This window comes from Molossus molossus, unplaced genomic scaffold (assembly GCF_014108415.1).
Source record: "Molossus molossus isolate mMolMol1 unplaced genomic scaffold, mMolMol1.p scaffold_m16_p_10, whole genome shotgun sequence".
Lineage (NCBI taxonomy): Eukaryota > Metazoa > Chordata > Mammalia > Chiroptera > Molossidae > Molossus > Molossus molossus.
The window spans coordinates 53946059-53967536 of NW_023425345.1; the positions used below are offsets into that span (position 1 = coordinate 53946059).

The following is a 21478-nucleotide window of genomic DNA, read 5'->3' on the forward strand; positions in this document are numbered from 1 at the left end:
AGGGCAGGGAGGGAGAGGGAGGGTGAATCAGTGGGGGGAAAAGGAGAAACATCTGTAACAAAAATAAATTAATTAATTTAAAAAATTATCTTTATTGTTGAGAGTATTACAGATGTCCCTCCTTTTTCCCCCCATTGACCCCCTTCTCCCCACTCTAGCCATGCCCCCTGGCTTCACCACACTTTGATTTGTGTCTATTGGTTATGCTTACATGCATATAAATTCTTTGGTTTATCTCTTCCCATCCCCTGCAACCTCCTTTCCCTCTGAGGTTCATCAGTCTGTTCCCTACTTCCATGTCTCTGAATCTATTTTGTTCGTCAGTTAATTTTGTTCATTAGATTCCACAAGTAAGTGAGATCCTGTGATACTCGTCTTTCTCTGACTGGCTTATTTCGCTTAGTACAATTCTTTCCAGGTCCTTCCATGTTGTCTCAAAAAGTAAGAGATCTTTCTTTTTTACAGCTGCATAATAACATCCAATTCTTATTTCACTTCATTACATTCTTCAATCAAATCTATTTCTCCTGAATTCCTATTTGATTCTGTCTTTAATCTACACATCTGACTAACAGATTTATCTAGATTTATATTGAGTTGCTTTATATTTATTGGACATGTCTTTACAATAATGGTGGAGTTATTTGTCATGCAGAGCAGAGAACACCAATGCCATTCAAGACTCAACAGAGCCTGCACATAGCAAGCATTAACTAAGTATATATTGTCAAATGTTCACCACACTACAAGTGTATAAGATAACTTCTCCAAAGAGGACATACAGATGGCCAAAAGACATGTGAAAAGATGCTGAACATCACTGATCATCAGAGAAATGCAAGTTGAAACAAACATGATATATCACAACACCCCTGTCAGAATGGCTATCATCAATAAATCAACAAACAAGTGTTAGTGAGGATGTGGAGAAAGGGGAACCCTTGTGCACTGCTCGTGAGAATGCAGATTGGTACCGCTACTGTGGAAAGCAGTAGGAGTTTGATCAAAAATTAAAAATGGAACTGCCTTATGACCCAGTAATTCTACTTTGGTAATTTATCCGAAGAAAATCAAAGCATATATGCACCTCTATGTTCAAAAGAATATATGCAAAAGAATATATGCACCCCTGTGTTCATTGCAGCATTATTTACAATAGCCAAGATTTGGAAGCAGCCCAAGTGTCCATCAGTAGATGAGTGGATAAAATAGCAATGGTACATTCACACAAGACCATTGGGCCATAAAAGGAAGAAAATTTTACTCTTTGCAACAGCATAGATGGACCTGGAGAATAAACATTATACTGAGTGAAATAAGCCAGTCAGAGAAAGATAAGTACCATGCGCTTTCACTCGTATGTGGAATAAATGAACAAATTGAACTAACAAGCAAAATAGAGACAGATTCATAGAGAGAGAGCAGGCAGACAGCTCTGGTGGGTCTGAGGTGGTGAAGGAATTAAGAGAAAAAAAAAGAGTTAGAAAGAACTCATGGACACAGACAACAGTGTGGTGACTGTGGGGGGAAGGGGTAGGTGGAGATGGAAAAGGGTATATGGGGGATAAATGGTGATGGAAAAAATAATAAAATAAAATAAAATAAAATAAAGGGGGAAAAGATACTTCTCATCTGATGTTCTTTCTTAAGAAAAGTATTACGTTTAAAAATTAAGTCTGTATGAAAGAAACTTTGTAAAACACTTGAATTTCAATTAGAGTAGCAATGCTAATAGCTATTTCTTCCTGATCTGTGACAGGCAACTGTAATGGCTTTTGTGCTTTTAGCAATTACTGACTAGTAAGAACGTGTCAATTCACTGCCTGAGAACAAACAGGATCATGCAATTTTCCTGCATGTCTGACTTATCTCAACTGATGAAATGGGCGAGGACAGCAATGTCAGGGGGAGGCAGACAAAAGAAAAAGTGAACTTTTGAATTAGTTCAATGATTTGTAATCCTGAGAAACACTTTCAACACCTACACTTGATCTGTAAAATGGTACTTAAGAATGGCATGAATTCATTTTTTTTTTTAATTTATTTTTTCTTTATTGTATTGAGAGAGAGGAATGGAGAGGGAGAGAGAGAGAAACATCAATGAGAGAGAACATTGACTGGTCACCTCTTGCATGCCCCCCATTAGGGATTTGGCCCACAACCTAGGCATGTGCTCTGACTGGGAATCGAACCAGCGACCACTTGGTGCATGGGTTGACACTCAACCACTGAGCCACACCAGCCGGGCAAGAATGGTTTGAATTCTTATAAGTGGCATAAATATTTTATTTTTTAAAGCTAGTTAATGGAAATCACATTTAGTCATAATCACAATTTGTGCAGTAATCTCTGCATTGCTCAGAGAAGTCCACAAAATAGGAATTTGAATAAAGTGCATAATAAACTCCTTATTTTAGAATACAATGGGCTGTATTAGCTTTTGCTTTTTCTTTTCTTTTTTTAACAGTGTACCATTATTATACTTATAAGCTCAGTGGACTTCCAGTGGGTCCCTGCAGGTATCTGATATCTGCTATTGGACAAAAAGCTAATAAATCGATACCAAAAAGAACACTCTTAAAAACTAAACTGGCTACTTTACTTCAATTAAATTTGGGGCATCTGAAACACATAGCTAATTTTTCTCTTTTAATTCTAAATTACTTAACTTGGAAGCACTTTGAATAAATCCAAAGTCTAAAATGATCTTCTAGGGGGAAAAATTTTTTTTTAATTCAATATTAAATCACAACATTTACTAAGATTTGAAAATAATATGGATCAGTGTATGCATTTTGAACTAATTTGAGATTCTAAAAGTTAAGTCTAAAAGTTAAGGCACATTAACTTGCTATAATATTTTTATTGGTACATATGATATATTTTGACAAATTCTGTTGAAAGTACCAAGTTTGAGGCCTTCATCTATATTATCCTTATTCCAACATGTTTGCCTGTGACAATGGAACAGTTTAGACCCCAAACAGTAATCTCCTCATAAATTCAATCATCATGATGCATGTTTAACTGTGCTCAATATCACCAAGTTTACACTGAGAAAAATACCCAATAATCCCTGGAAGGAATGTTAAGGTCAGACACTAGGCAGTGAGAGAGTGAGTCAAATTTGATTTTACTTTCTGTCAAAAATAAGCACAGAGTGGGTGACTCAGAGCTGACTATACACTGTGACTAATCTTAGACTACCATAAATTACAAGTTTGCAACAGCTATAAAACTGTTTCCATTCTGAACAATGAATCGCTAGTTCTTACCAACATCTATCTCATCAACAAACAATTCATGTGAACCCAGATGAAAGCAAATGAGTTTCCTAATACATATTGTAATCATAAATATAATTGCAAACTAGACTCAAGTCTTAATTTTAAAGGTAAAAAATATTCAAATATGTTGAAGCAGCAATTAATACTCATGTTTCATATGAATGATTCTTCTTAATTAAAAAGAAAAAAAGCTTTCATATTTGCCTGAGAAAAAATATAATTTTGCCTCATGGTTATTTGGAAATAATATATTGCAATGGTAAAACCCTTATGAAAAGCATAAGAAAATTTATTTCTTTTTTTCTGCAATCATTTGAGGCTTCATAATGCCCACAGCTCTCTGCGAGCAGCTGTGAGTAAAATGAAGACAGATAAGACATAGCCCCCACAAGCAAAGAGTTTACAGTGAAATAAAGTGGTTCTCAAACTTCAGCATTTTCTTACCCACATCTCTTGTTAAATGAAGATCTGTGAGTCTAACTGCCAAATTCTGACTCTGTAGGTCTGCAGTAGGACCTCCAAGATGCACATCCTGATGCAGGAGTCAGAAGGCCAAATTCTGAGAACCATTTGTCTTAGTAGTAAGAAACTACATAGGACATTGTACGATATGTCTAAGAGCTGCCTAATTAATTTATTTAAAATTCCTTCAACCTCCGCTCCTGAGGTCATTTAATCCTGAGTTAATATCCAATTCAAATCTTTAATTTTTTGTTTAAAAAGACCTGAACCTTAAGTTCAGGCGTCCCTACATCAAGTGCATATTGCATTTTGTTCATATGTCTCAGTCCTACTAACTGAACTTCTGTTTTGTTCCTGTGACTAAGCAATTCCCTTGCATTCCAGTGGACTCAGTAATAACGAGACGCCTACCTTGTTTTTAGAGTGCTGAACCTCTCGTTTATCTCAGAATTATTGCCCTATCTCTTTCCCCACAGTTTTCTAAAACTCGGCTCCTGTTCAATGATCAAGACCATTTTACCTGGTGCTAGACCACCCCAATGCAGACCACCTACCTGGATTTGAACATCTTTTCTCCTCCCAGACTGCAAATAGCAATGCTCTGCTGCCCACCCACTGGGGAAACACCTGTCACCCCTTTCTGGACTGCTCTGACACTGTTTGCCTGTGCTCACCACTGCATATCACCTGCCATCCAAGTTCCTGGGCAATCTACTCCAGGACTTCCCCAAATGTACAGAGCATCAGATCACCCAGAGAGATGCTTACAAGTACATATTCCAGGGCTCTGCTTTCTGAGGCTATAATTCAGCAAGTCTGGGGTAATGTCCAGAATCTGTAGCCTTAAAACTTTACATATTATTGGAAACTTTAAAAAATACACATTTAAGCCCTGGCCGGTTTGGCTCAGCGGTTAGAGCGTCCGCCTGCGGTCCGGAGAGACCTGGGTTCGGTTCCCGCTAAGGGCATGTACCTCGGTTGCAGTCTGTCCCCGGCCCTGGTTGGTCGTGCGGGTGGCAGCCACTCGATGTGTCCCTTCACATCGATGTTTCCCTCTCTCTTTCTCTCCCTCCCACTCTATCTGTACAAAAAAATGGAAAAATGTCCTCGGGTGAGGATAAAAAAAAAAAAAAAATACATATTTAAGCTGGACTTTTAAGAATGAATATAATTTGGTGTAATCTAGAAAGGGAGAAGGACAATTTAGCTATAAGAAGCAAAGCAATCTGATGGTGGAAAAGTGTTCAGTGTGTCTAAAGAAGAGAATGTAAACAATGATAAGTTCATAGCAGGTACTTAATAAAGGTTTTAGAACAAAATACATAAAATGTAATGTGCTGAATACAAAGGTTTGGCTAGAGGCATCAGCCAAACGAAAAGCTGTAGTTAGGGGACATAAGAATGGAAAGCTAGACAGAAGCCAGATTCTAACTGGTGATGAATTCTGGGATGTATTTTTGCAGACAACAAGAATAAGAAGAATGTTGGGAGTGTTCTGGGCCATCTCCTATTGTGCCTTTTCATTATTATCTTTATACTTCAGATACCCAAAAATACACATCTAATTCTAATCCTTCAGATTATAAATTTCAACTGCCAACACATAAATGCTCTAAAGTATATAGTGGAGCAAATTGAATCAAAGTAAGTGGGTGGAAAGATGAGACTGGTGGGCAGTCTGGATGAGTACAGCTGATAAGGCTACTTCAGGGTATTGTTACAGGAAGCAACAGAGGTCTGCGACAAAATGCGGGCAGGCGGGTGGACAAGGGGAAAACTGCAGAGCCATGGCAGCGACTGGAGCAATAAGCTCTGATTTAATGTAGGAAAGATGGGAGGGAAAAAATCACATAAAAATATGAGGCACGGTGTCCAACTGATTATAAAAAACAGACGGAGAAAAGTGAGGGAGAAAATGAGAATTCATGCAGCATAAATTCTATTTCAAATATGTTTGGGGTTAATATACCAACCTGGTCCCCAGTTGAAATTTTCAACCAGTGTGTGTGTGTGTGTGTGTGTGTGTGTGTGTGTGTGTGTGAGAGAGAGAGAGAGAGAGAGAGAGGAGGTGTACATGCATGCACCAGAGAGGGGAAAGGGGTAAAGTGCAGAAAAAAAGTAGATTACATTGATGAAGTACTGTTCTAGAGGAGACAGAAGCTTGAATCAAAAATAAGCAGCTAGATTCCTGAAAAGAGGAAGGCATCACTGAGAGAGAATAGGTGGGGAGTATAAATAAAGACATAGGTAAAATTTGAAGTAGGGCAAATCAGTATCTTTGATGTTATTAGTAAAATGAATGATAGCATCAAATATGGATGATAGTGGGAGCAAACGATGGTCAGAATGAGAGCAGAGTTTTCCTATGGAAAACCGAGGGAGTATAAACAAGGGATGTCTAGAAGATCGTGGAGCAGCTGGGAGACCTAGAGAAGGTGAATTTATAGCTGAACAAGGTAGAACCATTTCTATTTTCTTCTAGCACCATTTGTCAACCAGGCTCTGGAGGAAACAACAGTAGGATCCCCTCAGAGTTGGGAATCTCCTGGAAGGTGTCACAATTATATATGGCTTGAGATCTAAGGATGGAGAGAAAGGTGTTGTTGAAATGTATCCATCCCAGCTGAACAGGGAGAACAATGGAGTCTGAAGAGATATCGCACTGGAAGGATGAGAGGAAAAAATGCTGATCAGGATGCTGAAGTCAGGGAGAAGGTATCCCATGTCTCGTAGTTCTGCAGTTTATAGCCTTAAGGGTAGAAAGATGAAGTAATCCTGGGTGCCGCTGATTTCCACAAAAGAGAAGGGTTAACAGATGTTTCCAAGATGAAAGACCTGGATGGGCCAGAGGTAAGATACTGACCAGTACCCACAGTCTCCACCAGGGAGCCCTCCAAGGGAGTGGCGCTACCCTGAAGGAATCGGGTTTTCACTTACATGAGCGGGTTCGATGTTGGAGACTGTAGAGATCGGACCACTGTTAGGGAGACTGAGAGTTTTCTTTGTAGACTAGGTCTTCGTGACCTGGACTTACTTGTTCAAATGTCATAGTAGACAAAGCCTGGCGTGTAGGGAGCGAATGCATGACAGTGAGTGTGACGCTGCGAGCACGGGGTTCAGAGAAGCATCCGGAATTCCGTAAAATCAAGTGAGATAAAAGAGAGAGAGAACCAAACGTTTACTGTACTTTCCCTATTTTAAATAATGATAAAGCATAATTCAGTAAGTTTGGAGTCTGGAAGCACAGGAAAGCAGATGTTCTCTCTTTTTCTCCTTTCAGTTCCCCAATGCTGCAGGGAGTGCTCAGTGTTCAACACACCTGCACTCTGACAACACATGGGATGAAAAAGCATGTTTTAATATTTCTTTCATATCTTTAGATAAATGTGCTATAAAGATTATAGTGATATTGACAAACGTAGGACACGATCCATGAAGAGTCAGCTGTTTCAGATGAGTTGTCTCTCGGGTAAATTACCTGTTTCAGGTAGCGTGCTGACATGGCACGTGCTCCCATCGCCTTCGCCAGCTGAGGTTGAAGCTCTGATGTCAAAGACATATGAGGTATTGGCCAGAAGTTTCATGAAAGTATACATGTGATCTTGGGGAGAAACTTTTGTAGAATTCCTTTCAACTGTTATCATGTAATGTGTAATTATTCCATTTGCCTTCTGGGGTGGGTCCCACTTCACTAAAGCGGACTGCCAACTAGTTGCCACGCATTGTACGTTCTGTACAACATCTGGAACTTAAGAGATAAGGGCCTAAAGTTAAATTTTACACACATGTAATAGATGCATCATTTAATTATGTGACTGCTAGATAAAACCATGTTTAGCAGAGACAGAATAAAAATTTAATATATTAACCTTCAACCTGTGCTCAGAAAGTTTTTTACAAAGGCTGAATCGAACGGCAGTTGGCCTATTTTCGTTGCTATCGTGTTAGTCCTTACAATATTAAACCATTCACTTAGTAGTTCCCTGGGCCAAAGCAACAGTCACAGCCTCGAAACCTCAGAGGCAACTGCATAGCTTCAAGTTCAGGCAGCGAATGCTTTATCTCTCAATCAGAAAGGAGAAGTCCGAGCAATACTTTATTATGGAAACGTTTTGTGCAAAACAAAGATGAGGGTGCCTCCCTGATATGGCACACCTGTGCCTAACAGCACTAGCAAACAAACCAATTTGGGGGGGGGGGTGCTTTTATATGTAGATGTCCTCCTCAGAAGAATCATGAAGACCTGATTCCTCAGTACCATTTAAAAAATCATTGAAGGGAAGATTTAAATTGGTCCCAGTTTTTCATTCAGTCCAAGTTTTTCCTAGAATTTTCCTGAATTAACTTGGCAGTGACCCAGTTTCTCGGAGGTGCTCTTCGTCTGGTAGATCTGGTTAAAAAGCAGTAAACACCCCAGCCCACCACAGTGATGGCAGACTGAAGAGACCAGTTACTTTCAAGGGAAATTTCAAATTGCCTAATGGTCCTAGTGTTAGCATAGCTTTTCTTATTACAGTGAAAAGGGGGTGCTACAAGGAATGTTAGTATATAGCCAATGTGTAGATTGTAAGTCATAGTTGTTGAAAGAACACTCAAATACATTGGACTTGTTTACAGTTCTCTCCACTGACCTAAATTTATATCTTTTTTAAACCCTTCTTCTGGAAGATAAAGGCATCAGAACTAAAAGAGAATACTTACAGGATGAATGGAATTTAAAATTAAAGAAAAGATCATTTCACAAGTGGTCCAGGGCTCTGTCAATTAAAGATCATTGATTATTTGCTTCCTTATTTTCAAAAACATATAACAATATTTTTATGAAATAAGTTAATAAGAGACCACTAACAACTTGCTTAAAGTTGGTTTACAAAACTGAACTTTGTGAACATCTATTTTACTGACTCTGTGAAGCTAAAAAACAATTAATTAACCAGCTAATATTATAACCTTTAAAGTTGAAATTTTTCTATTATTTCACCAGTCAGGGCATAGAATTTTGTGGTCTTAGAAATTAAGTAATTTTCAGAGCTATCTAGAGCCCACTTTGTTCCTAAACTAGTCTTTTATTTCAACTTCTTCAACTCAAAAAGAATGTGGATTTACACACATGAAAACATGCATTTGATAGCAGACAAGACCCAGCCCAGCTTTAAAGCATTAAAAGTCAACTTCTCTTTGAGTGAACCATTAAGTAACACTGTATCACATACACTGAGACAGGGAAGGGAAAGGGATTAAATACAAATGAAACATTTTAGGTTCAAAACACTGTGTCTAACCTGATTCTTGGGTTGTGAACTTGAGTACATTACTAAACTGATTGCCATTTCCCACTTTGGTAAAGGCGGATATGCTGATGGAGTAGGTGCTGACTGGTTCCAGTCCCACAAGTTCGGCTTCAGTTTGCAGACCTGAAATATTCTAAAAAGTAGAAAAAGTTTTTTAGTCACAATGCATCATCAAAAATGTGTTTGTAACTGGAAGACATACTTTAACACATCGAAGTTATGCCTTCTATGTTTCACCTATGATGTAACGAGCATGGATATTTTTAAATAAAAGAAAACAATATGTGGAATCTAAAGAACAAAACAAATTGATGAATAAAAATAGAACCAGAGGCATGGAAACATGAACAGACCAACAAATCTCAGAGGGAAGCAGGGAGGTGGGGATGGGAAAGAGATTAACCAAATAATTTTTATGCATATATGCATGACCCGTGGACACAGACAATAGGGCGGAGCAGGCCTGAGGTTGGGGGGGAACATCTGCAACATATAATGGAGTAGAATGGGGAAGGCCAGAGCATTAAAAATATGAATTACATCTCAAATAAAATAATAAAAGAAAACAATATTAAAAATTTTTGTGACACAGGTTATACTCAACTGATGATACAAGGATGAACTAGACATTCAGCCATGAAGAATCTTATCATTGCCACTGTTTTAAAAAGCTATATTATTTTGTTTTCATTTTGCCTTCCAGATTCTTACTTGGAATTATATACTAATTACTTTCTTTAAATCTGCCAAAATTAAAGCCCCCAATTTAAATCCAAATTATAGGTGGTCAGTAATACTTACTTTTTCTTGAATTCATGGAAATTCATTTTAAATACCCAGTAACATTCTATGTAAATAAATACATTTATTCATCACCTAATATATGCTAAGCACTGGGAATACAGCAGTGAAGAAAACAAAATCTCTGCTCCTATGAAGTTTAAACTATGAGTTTTCCCAGACAACTCCTAAATTTCATATTTGACACAATCATAGGAAAAAGAGATAAGAAAGAAAACAGCACAGGTGCCCAAGGAAGAATATGCTTCCTCCTAGAAAATGATACCATTGAGTATGAAGTCTTCATTCAATGATAATTATCCTAACCAAGAGAGCAGCTAACATTAATCAGTTATGTAAAGAGAAGACAATCTCCTGTGTGGTCTAATTTTAAGAACCTTGCGTTATATCTGACCCAAAATATAAAACACTTTGACTGATTTATTAAACATTTCAGTAGCAGAAATTTAGCAAGATTATAATTCTTGGGATACTTACAGTTAGAATCATATTTTAAATTAATTTCTTGCAAGTTCTCTACATATATTAGGAACTCACTATATTACACCATTTCCTTTCATGTTCTCACATTTACTATTTAAAAAGCATACTGTTAGATAGATAACAAGCATGTCTATAGATATAGAACACATGATCCTTGTCACCAAGAAACTTTAGTATTGATTAGAAAAATCTACAAACAGGTGCTCACTCAGAAGAAATTAAAGCAATGCAGGTAAATTTCGATTGTGGTTAGAAAGGGCTGGTCCCCAGAGAAGTGACTGAACACAAGAGTTTGCAATGGAAAGTGTGAGAGTGGATAGTAAACAGACTGACACAAGAATAGAAGGAAGAAGGAGACATAAGTGAGGAGTATTTCCAAACATATTTTCATAAAATTTTATACTGAATAAAGAATTTCAATATGCATGAGTGGCCTGCGCTACCCACACACCTGCATCCCCTTAGTCTCCGTGGGAATGAGCCACACGGTGCTGACCGGCACTGCAGACATTTGGAACGGCGCTGGGATCATTCCGCCCCCATAAACCCACACACAACTTGAAAGAATAAAAATTAAAAAGAATAGAAATGGATACTGTTGTGGCATACGGGTGGATGAAAACGAAGAAAGGAATATAGGAACATATACTTGTAGAGAAAGCAAAATAGTTGGAGGGAACTAGATAAAGTAAATTAGATGTTAAGAAAGAATAAAGCCCTGGCCGGTTTGGCTCAGCGGTTAGAGCGTCCACCTGCGGTCCGTAGAGACCCGGGTTTGGTTCCCGCTAAGGGCATGTACCTCGGTTGCAGTTTGTCCCCGGCCCTGGTTGGTCGTGCGGGTGGCAGCCACTCGATGTGTCCCTATCACATCGATGTTTCCCTCTCTCCCTCCTACTCTGTCTGTACAAAAAATGGAAGAGTCTCCTCAGATGAGGATTAAAAAAAAAGAAAGAATAAAGATGGAAGAAGAGTACATTGAATGGCATTTGGAAGAAAACAAGATTATGAAAAGTGATGGAAGAGAAAATAGATGTAAAAAGAGTAACTAAAAGTAGTCAATCTTAAAGAAAAACTACATTCTCCACCACATAAGTGATACATTGAATACTTCATGGTATAAAGATTATATTTTTGCTACTAATAGAGTATTAATATTAGTATTTCTGTTGAGAAAACAGACTGTCTAAAAATCTTGGAATATAACTTATTTTCATAGTCATAAATGGCATAATGTCATTTCATGCTTAATGCTGTTACACTGCTGGAAGGATTTGTTATTCTTTTTATAACTATATATAACAACAATAGCTAACACATTCATCACATGCCAGGAATTGTTCTAAATGCTTTTTGTATATTTTCCCTTATAATCTTCACTTTTTAGGGTATGCATCTTTGTAACTCCCATTACACTTTAGAAACACTGAGTCATAAGGGGTTAAGCAACTTGTCTAATACAGCGCAGTAAGTCTTAAAGTCAGGGCTCAGACCAAGCAGTTTGATGCCAAAACCTTGATTGACCACTGGGCCAACGATGTCAATGCTGGTCATCGCCGTTTCAAGGAGAAAAGATCACACAGAGACATCCTCGCTTCCATACACACCCACAATTATCCTACGAACGTATAAGACTAAGAAAATGATTCTTTTTTCCATTTTGATATCTACTTCCCACGAACCCATAGGGCCAAAGCAAATTAAAAGTGGGAAAATGTTAAGATTCGACCAGCGATAGATAATAGAGGGCTAGAGACTTTGTGTCATGAAGATAGTTTCATCCTTTTGAAAAAGATTCCACATCTATGGAGTAATAAATAGAATTCAAATTCTACTCAGCCTTTCAGATTTTGAAGTAATACATTGATTTCCAGAAAGTTATTGTTTCTTATGACATAATCTTAATCAAAGGCTTTGATTTTTTACTGTTCACTTTGTAAGCTATTTATGCTATAAAAATGATTTACCATCAGTAATAAATTTAAATGCACATAAACCACATTGGGAACAATGTTTATTGCAGAGTTTTTGCACTCTTCTTGCTATAACTAAGTAAAAACATTCCAGCGCTTCAATTTTCCTTTGGGAAATAAATAAGAACGCTTTTTAAAATAAATGTCGTGTATTATAGAATATTTTGGCAATTAAATGCTAGAAATCATAGAAGTATATGTGAGGCCCTTTGTTACATCAGTTCTTTGGGTGTTTTTCATTGATTCTGAAACCTAAAAATAGAGGAGGGAAAGGGTGTTTAATGTTACCAACTAATTAGTGTTAAAAGTGAAAGATAATGATATATCTTAAAAGACCAATTAGTGTGGGATTATACACCATGAGGGAAGATTACCAGAAGGCCAGTAAAAACACTTTTCTGAAAAGGTTAAAACCATTAACTTGGTACTTCTTTTAACAACAAATAGAAATATATTACATGTAAGATAATAACAGGTTTTAGTCTGAAAATATTTTACTATATATTTTCCAGCATTCACAAAATGGTGCAATTATTTCCTAAAATATAGACACGTAGAAGTTAGAGATTCTAAGTAAGTTGTCGCTCTATGAATTCTGCAGCTTCCATATCTGGCCGATGTTTTCTGTGTTTTCCGCAAGCATCCTTAAATTGGAGGAAACAAAAACGGTTTCTTAAAAGATGGCCCTTGTTTCATTTAAAGCAGTCCATTTTCCCCCTGCATGTCAAAAGTGTTTATTCAATTTCTGAAATTTTTAAATAAAAATATACTGTCATAATCAACCTACCTTATAAAATACAGTATCAGTGTCATGTTCATGAATTTTAAAACTATATACTTTAACAATACCGCCTGGAACAGGACTCGGGCTCCATTTCAGCCAGACAGAGTCTGAAGTGTAGTTGATTAAAGTCAGATTTTGAGGAGGTGCTAAAGGCACTGTAGGAAAACACATTATAAAACTTATATTCATAATTTTTAACATAAAAAAATCATTGAGACTGTAGCTTCCTGAAGTCTCTAATTAAGAAAGATTTATAAAGTGATCATATTTTTAATTTCAGGAATAAATAGCATAGTTAATTATGTCCTTGTTCTGGAACTCAGCAGTTCCAAAGTAGCGTTAAACAGAACACTTTGTTCTGAAGCCCAAATTCAAAAAGAAAAAGAAAAATGTTAATCAAAATAGGTGAATAGTTGTAAACCTGTTTCCAAGAGACAATCACATATCCTCTCATTTTCCATGAGATTCATTTCAAGAGAGCAAGTGCTGAAACAATGAATCGTCTGAAGAAAATGAATTCCGGCTTACCTGACTCGTCTGTGTAAAAGAAAAGAACACTGGAAGGACCGAGTCCTTTTATAGTTCTTGCAGCAGCAAAAATACTATATAATGTAAATGGTGAGAGCTCTTCCAATATTATATAGTTATCAGAAGTAATGAAAGAATAATTTTCATGTGGTCCTTGTAAACTTAAATCATAACTTATTATTGCACCATTTGGTTTTACTGGGGGGTTCCATGATAAGAGAACTGAGGTAGAGGAAAGGTTTTTAAAAGTGTTGATTATTGGTGAAGTTTCTGGGACTATAAAAGAAAAAAAGAATATTAAATGAAACAAAAGTGAATTAGCATTTTTTTAAAAAGCCTTTAACAATAACGGGACTTTATTTTACTAACATAAGATTATTCTAATTTTAAGAAATTTAGAGCATATTGTGTTTATTGAAAGGTTAGTTATTTGAGAACAAATAATCTATATAATCATAAGAAGAATGTGTTCTGTCAAAAAGAAATATAAATTAAAAAACAACAACAACAATCTGCTTAATAGGCAATAAAAGATCCAGCCTACCATCTTCTTCAGTTCTGATGTGTAGCTGGGCAGCATAGGTATCAGAGAATCCCTTTTCTGTTGATGGAGTGATTTTTAATATATAATCAGTGTATTTTTCCAGATTATCAAAATACACGCTTGTCTCATACGTAACTAGGTGTGGTCTTACGTGGCGAGGCGTCTGCTGTAAGCTCAGAGAAACATAGTAGAAGACTAGACCGTTGGGTTGAGGCGGCGGCCGCCAGCTTACATTTATCGCAGTTGATGAAATGGACTCGTAAGTCAGGTTTCCAACAGGCCCTTCGGGTACTATGACAGGTAATGTGCGAAATATAACAATGATCAGTTATCCTAAATTTAAATAAATTCACAAGCTGAGGATAATTGTTAAAATGGCATCTATTACATCATCGGTTCTTAAATTGTTTAAATGCAGATACGGTAAACATCACCTATTATAAAATATATTCTAAATAATAGTAAAAATCATTCAAAATAAACCCTATCATCTCACACATCTAATATTTGTGAGAATTGTTTTCTATAATATTCTCTAGGCTTTTCTTTCTTACAACATGGAGATTAAGTGTGTGTATATATATGTATGTGTGGGTATGTATATCATATTTAAATATTGAAATAAGGTATATTATCTATAAAATATTTTTAGTTTCTGCCTTCCAAATATTATCCTTATTGTACATGTAAGGTCATCTAGGACCTCTTACCTAGAGTAGTGCACAAAATGTGTTTATTATTCATGGTGCTATAATAATAACTGATAAAAAGTTATAGACTGGTAAAAATCTTGGGAGAAATCTGGATCGAAAGAATGTCTGAAATGATATTGATGACATATTACACTAAAACACTTTGTTAAAGACTCTGTAAACACATTTTCCATATATTTTATCATATTTTATTCTGTTGGTCAACTTGTGAACCATTTGAAAGATTGTTCCAACAAGAAAAGCATTCACTCCTCATATAGAATGTCTGTCAAATTTATAATATTCAGATAATAAACATGGAATTTTGCTCTCAGTAAATGTATAGGTCAATACTATTTCTCAATAAATTAGTCATTTAAAAAAATAAATGGACAAGGTGAAGTTAGGGGACTGGGTGAAAAAGGTGAAGGAATTAGGAAATACAATTTGGCAGTTACAGAATAGTCACAGGGGTGTAAAGTACAGCATAGGGAATACAGTCAGTAATATTGTAATAACTGTGTATAGTGCCAGATGGGTACTGGGAATGTTGGGAAGGACACTTTGTAAAGTATTTGGTTGTCCAACCACTGTGCTGTATACCTGAAACAAATACAAAATAATATTAAAATGAATAAAAGTAACAACCATAAAAAGAAATAGGCAATGATCCACATTATCATTGTGTTCTCAAAGCTGAAACCTAAAAAAACATCGGGAGTTTCCATTGTTAGTTTACTGAATACTCAGCACAAACAAGATTCTGCAGAAGCTGCATACAAGAAACTTCTGGGGTTAAAAAAATATATTCTGGGTATATTAGTCACAAATACAATAAGAATAAGGATGCTGCATAGAGTCCTATATGGATTCAAAGACTGAAACAAAATAAGTTGCTAGAGAGAAAAAAATGTAGTTCCTAAAGCAAATGGATAAGCATATTAGCTATTAGAAAATTCATCTATGTGTACAACAGTATTTTTCATGCCCATAACCAGATGGCTGTGACATCTTTTGAAGCGATAATAGCAACACAATTTTTATGAATAGATGGTAGCAGGTTTTATGAAGAGAAAAGGCTGTTGTTATTGTAATAGTTGAATAGCTATGTTAAATGCATTTTCCAACTTTTATAATGTGCCTAAATAAAATGTCGATTTTACTACCAATTTATACAAATAGAAGAAGGTTGTGAAATAATTGCAAAATTTTAATTAATCCCATTAAAGATTGAGAAATACTTTGCATTTACATACTGTCTTGATCTGTGTATACTTGAACTATGTCACTGCTTTTATTCCCATTTCCAACTGAAGTACTTGCTGTTACCCAAAATGTATAGTAGCTGAATATTGCCAGTTTATCTATTATTGCAGATACGGTCATATTGTCAAAGTCATTGGTTACTTCATGGAGTGTAAAATTCTGAAAAATAAACATATTGTTTTAATTGTTCAGAATATAGTTTTCGTATACATGAACATTTCAAAATAATTTTTCATGAAGTGGTTGCCTCATTATTTCAATATGTTAATCTTTGAGGAAAATCAACATAGAACATTTTATTGCAATAATTAAACTGGAAATATGTTTATACTAAAAGAGGAATAGAAGGTAGCAGTTTTTGTTACAAAATCAATATATTGAGGAGAAAAAAACTCCTAGCAATGGAGAAGGTCCAATGTCCAATTGGAAATGCTGCAATTTTGCTGACAGTGTTAGTTTTCTTCTGAAACATTCTAGTATTTTTCAAAATGTTAACTATATATTTTAAAGCTTGAGAGTGTCATAAAAATTTAATTTTTTCCTTCCTCTTAAAAATAAAGGAAATATGAAAGTGTTCACCTCTTTCTATTAACTCAACTAGATATAATTATTCATCTTTAATGAGTCCTCCTGTCCTCTACAGTCATTGGCACAATGGCAAGGTAATTAGAAAAACTCTTTTATATGCAAAGAGAAACTTTATGATTTTTTGTCCTGACTCCTAGTTTTATTTTTCCCTAGGCATTGTTTGAATTATTAGGAAATTTATGTGATCATCTTCTCTCTCAGCAAATATTAAACACAAAACACACAAACAAAATAAATTTTTAAATAAAGGAAAACAGACCTTGAAAAAAAAAAACAGTTGGCAATTAGTGTAAATAATTTTGTAATAATGTCCATCTACACTGAGAAGTCTGCAGCATCCCCATCTACACAGAGCCCCCGGAGCCCTGTAAACCGAATGCAGCTCAGGCAGGGGCGATCTGGAAAAGCATCTAATCTTACCGCTTCTCCTTCCCCAACTGTGAAATGGGAATAACCACTTCTGCTTCACAGAGAGCTTTGGGATTAGGTGATATGAAACATGTAAAACAATTAAAACCATGTCTGGTACATAATAAAAAAAAAACAAATTTGGTAATCAGTTAATTTAAATTAATAATACCAAATAATCGATTTGACTACCATTTAGGATGGTTCTATGACGTATGAGCAAATTAAATTCAGTATATTTTTTAGGTGCTTTTGCCAATATTTGGTGGGTGGGGGAAATGAGTGTAATAAAAGATCCATGTCAATTTTGTGGTGACTTATTTAGGAGTAGACAAGTTAAAATAATATATCAATCACACACAAAGTATGATCTGTGAACTTTAATGCCTTCTAAAATATCTACTTTACACATGGAATAACAGGCTTATATAAAGTATCATGTAAAACATTAATGTGGCTTTTTGGTATAATTTTTAATTTTTCTTTGTTATAGAATTTATTCTGATTCCCTGTGACCTTGATGACAATTACGTTAACAGATTATGTTGAACCAGCCAAAAGTCATTCATGCTGAGTATGCATAGACATGTACAGAAGTAACAAATTTAGAATTAGATCAATGATCTAGATTATTTCATTCATCTATTTATTTTTGGAAAGAACATCTTGTGGTTCAAATTTATCTAATTAAGGTTTATTCTTTTGTGTATATAAATGCAATCTGAAGGTATCTAATAAAAAAAAAACTCTTCAAATTCGATTAATCAACCAGAATTTATTCTGTAGTTCATATATAATAAGACTATGTCAGGCACACTGAGGAGACATGGCATAAGTGGGTAAAAATTAAAATGTGGAAGCATTAGTAGAACTGTTAACAGACTATAGAAAAACAAAATGCAACAACTGAAAGAAGAACAGGTTGGCCCTGGCCGGTTTGGCTCAGCAGTTAGTGTCGGCCTGTGGTTCAGAGAGACCCGGGTTCGGTTCCCGCTAAGGGCATGTACCTCGGTTGCAGTTTGTCCCCGGCCCTGGTTGGGTTGTGCGGGTGGCAGCCACTCGATGTGTCCCTTTCATGTCGATGTTTCTCTCTCTCTTTCTCTTCTCCCTCCCTCCCACTCTATCTGAACAAGATAATGGAAAAATGTCCTCAGGTGAGGATAAGAAAAAGAAGAACAGGTTGGATTGGCAGATAGTAGTAGAGAGATTTAAAAATTACCAATAAGTACTGAAAATAATATTGGTCTAGGATAATAATTTATGTCCTTTCAATTACAATGTTTATTGCGTATTAAACCTATGTATGATACAGTACCAGAGGACTTAGGAGAGAGAAAGATATGTGTCACAGGACCCTTTTCTTCAAGCTGTTTATTATGGCATAAAGGAGCCCAAGACTAGTACAAGATACCAGGACGAGGAAGCAGGATATGATGTGCCATGTGTGAGACAGTCTACAAATTTCGGCAAGAAGGGGAAGGAAAAGCATTGGGGGAAAAAACAAGTTATACACTCATTCCGTTACATAATTTTGATTTTGAGACTTTCTTCTATTCTACTAACCCTAAATAGAAAACAAGGCAGTGAAGGTTTTGAGGCTGTATTTAACGTTAACTTTAGGAATACGTTAAAGCACAGATGAACTCCAAGCAACATGAGACATGTTTGAACATCATTAGCCTGTGCCCTCTTGCAGCTGTCACACTTTCCAGCATTCTTAAGATTATTTAATAAAAGATTACATTTTCTCAGAGAAATTGCAAATGGGATCATATTATATACCCAGGTTTGAATAAGTAGGTTCGTAAGATCATGTTGAAACCAGAGTTAGATGTTTACACTTGATTATTTAGACGTAGACAAAGAGAACCCAAATAAAATCATGTATAAGCCATAAAGTAAATTGTACAGAAGCAAAAGCTTTGCGAAGATTCAGAACTACTGACACCAGTTTGCAAAATTTTTGCTAAAAGCGTGGAAGAAGAAAAATCTGCAGTTCCCAGTACCTCTGTGACATAATGACATTGCTAAATGTATAAACAACATTGTAGTTAGAAAATAATAAGAAATTGTATGCTAATCCCCATATCTCTTCCCCAAACAAAGCAGGACAAAAAGGTGCAGCAAAAATTGCTTAATTATACTGGGTTGGGTTGAAGGAGGGGAAGGATCTGCCTTTCTTAGAGGGCCTTGAATGGAATGTAAAAACCGAACCACCTGTTGGACTTTTTTTACTCACTGCTGGGTTAGTGCTGAGACGGCCTGCAAAGTTCTGCCCTGACCCTATTCGTGAGCGTAAACTGTACTGCAATGCACTGCACAAGTCATACTTCAGGCCCAGAGACTGCTGCTCCCATGACTCACTCTAGTGACTAAACCTGGGCTGTCAGTCACAAATAGAATCAGGCAACTTGCAAAGACTAAGACTTATCTCTATTCTCTTGCTCAAAAAAATACGAAGGAATAAGAATAGCGAGAATTATAATCAACACGCAGTCAATAGTTTCTGTAAGATACATATCAGCAAAGTGTAGGTTTTTTTCTAAATTAGTATTTTCCATACTATAGTCCAACTTTCCCCACTTCCAATTCAGTCACAATTCCAATGTTATCCTTTTACTATACATTAGTTCTGTGAAATATTCAGTTTAAACAAATAAATTCTGCTGGAAAAAATATAAATATTTCTCTAAGTAAAATGCATTTTAGCTATTTTCACAACTATTATCATTCATATCTCAGAAAGTATGCATCTGCAAAGTATGTGACCTTATATACCTCAAGTTAACCACATTTCTAGTTTTCATTATATCTGAGAATAATAATAGTAATAGCTCCTCCTGCTAACAATTGAAAACATTTTTTTAAATGAAAAACATACAAACACATCCAAATATGAAAAGTATTTATATTGTATACAAACCAAAGAATTTTTTTCTTAGTTGAGAAATAATTGAGGGTAAACAAAACCAACAACTCTTTAGAGAATATTTCTTGGTGGAGTGGCGTTGAGGACCATGTTTATGTACAGAATTTTAAATAGATGGCAGCTTCATTGTTGATAATACCTTTGAAGCTGATATAGAAGTGTGTGTGTGTGCACACACACGCACACGCACACACACACACACATGCATAGAGATAATAAAAATGTATCTGACATTTCTCCACCACATTCTTCTATGACATATTAAGTATGTGAATGGGAGTTTTACAAAATGAGTACACATAATTAACAATATAGTTTAAATGATTTTATGCTGCCATGTCTAGTCTATAGCATCACCAATAAAATCGAAGGATATAAATAAAGAAGTAAGGGAAAATCTCAGGTCTTACCTGCATGAAAGTACCTGAAGTATTTCTGTAATAAACAGAATAATATTGTATAATCCCATTAGGTTTTGAAGGTGGCATCCAAAAGAGAATTATTGATGAAGAACTGATATTTGCATAATGAACATCTTTGGGAGGATCACTCGGTGCTTAAAAAAAAAAAAAAAGCAATTGAACAAAAAACTGAGCCTGTGGCTTCAAATAATGTGTGAAATGTTCTAAATTTTACCCCTTTTCATAATTGATTATTGTTGTTAAAAAAAAAAACCCTTAAATTGAAATAACATCTAATTACAAGTCAGAAATGAAATCCCTAAGGCTCACTGGGCAATCCGTCTAACACTATATAACAATATCCAAGTAGAGGAAAGATGGATTTCTTACTCATAAAACACTCTCTTAGCTCTAAAACATGCCTATTGCCCTGGATTTGAAATCAACATTACAAAATTTCTAATATAGAATACATAACATGAAGTTCTAAATTGGAATTTTAAAATCGAATAATAAAGGACAAAGGCAGACAGCTGACTTCATGCATTTTATTTTGTTTCATTTAACAAACACATAAAATGCTTACTAAGTATCCAGTTCTGTGCTGAGTGCATTTACAAATATAAATTCATTTAATGCTCACAAAACCTTGTGAAGTAGATACTATATTGTTTTCATAATACATATAGGAAATTGAGGTACAGAGAAATCAACTGACTTTACCATCACCACACAGCCAGAAAGCGACCAAAAAGCAATTTTACATCCAACTGATGACAGATAATAGGCTTAATAATATGTTTTTATATTTAACACTTATTTTGTCTGGGTAGGATATTCTTTTACTTGGCCTACATAGATAAGAACTCACCTCCCTCAGGTGTTCGAAAGTTTATGATATTGCTTCTTGTTTTCCCATCACCGAATCTTGTGCTAGCTGTTACATATGCACTATATTCAACGTTATAATCCAAATCGGAAAACTCTAATGATGTTCCAGTTACATTAATAGTTTTTAATGATGACCTATCCCTGAGCAAGAGA

At 35.7% G+C, this 21478-nt stretch overlaps 1 protein-coding gene across 1 annotated transcript in view; it reads right to left on the reverse strand.

Annotated features, from left to right (window-relative positions):
• The window catches only part of PTPRQ (protein tyrosine phosphatase receptor type Q), a 213784-nt gene that overhangs the window by 118564 nt on the left and 73742 nt on the right, over positions 1–21478 (reverse strand). The window contains exons 18-25 of the mRNA XM_036252356.1: positions 21306–21466; positions 20444–20589; positions 16099–16267; positions 14151–14441; positions 13607–13882; positions 13082–13233; positions 9032–9173; positions 7228–7497 (exon numbers count right to left, since the gene is read on the reverse strand). Coding sequence (XP_036108249.1) covers positions 7228–7497; positions 9032–9173; positions 13082–13233; positions 13607–13882; positions 14151–14441; positions 16099–16267; positions 20444–20589; positions 21306–21466 — 1607 coding nt within the window. The remainder of the gene's footprint in view (positions 1–7227; positions 7498–9031; positions 9174–13081; positions 13234–13606; positions 13883–14150; positions 14442–16098; positions 16268–20443; positions 20590–21305; positions 21467–21478) is intronic.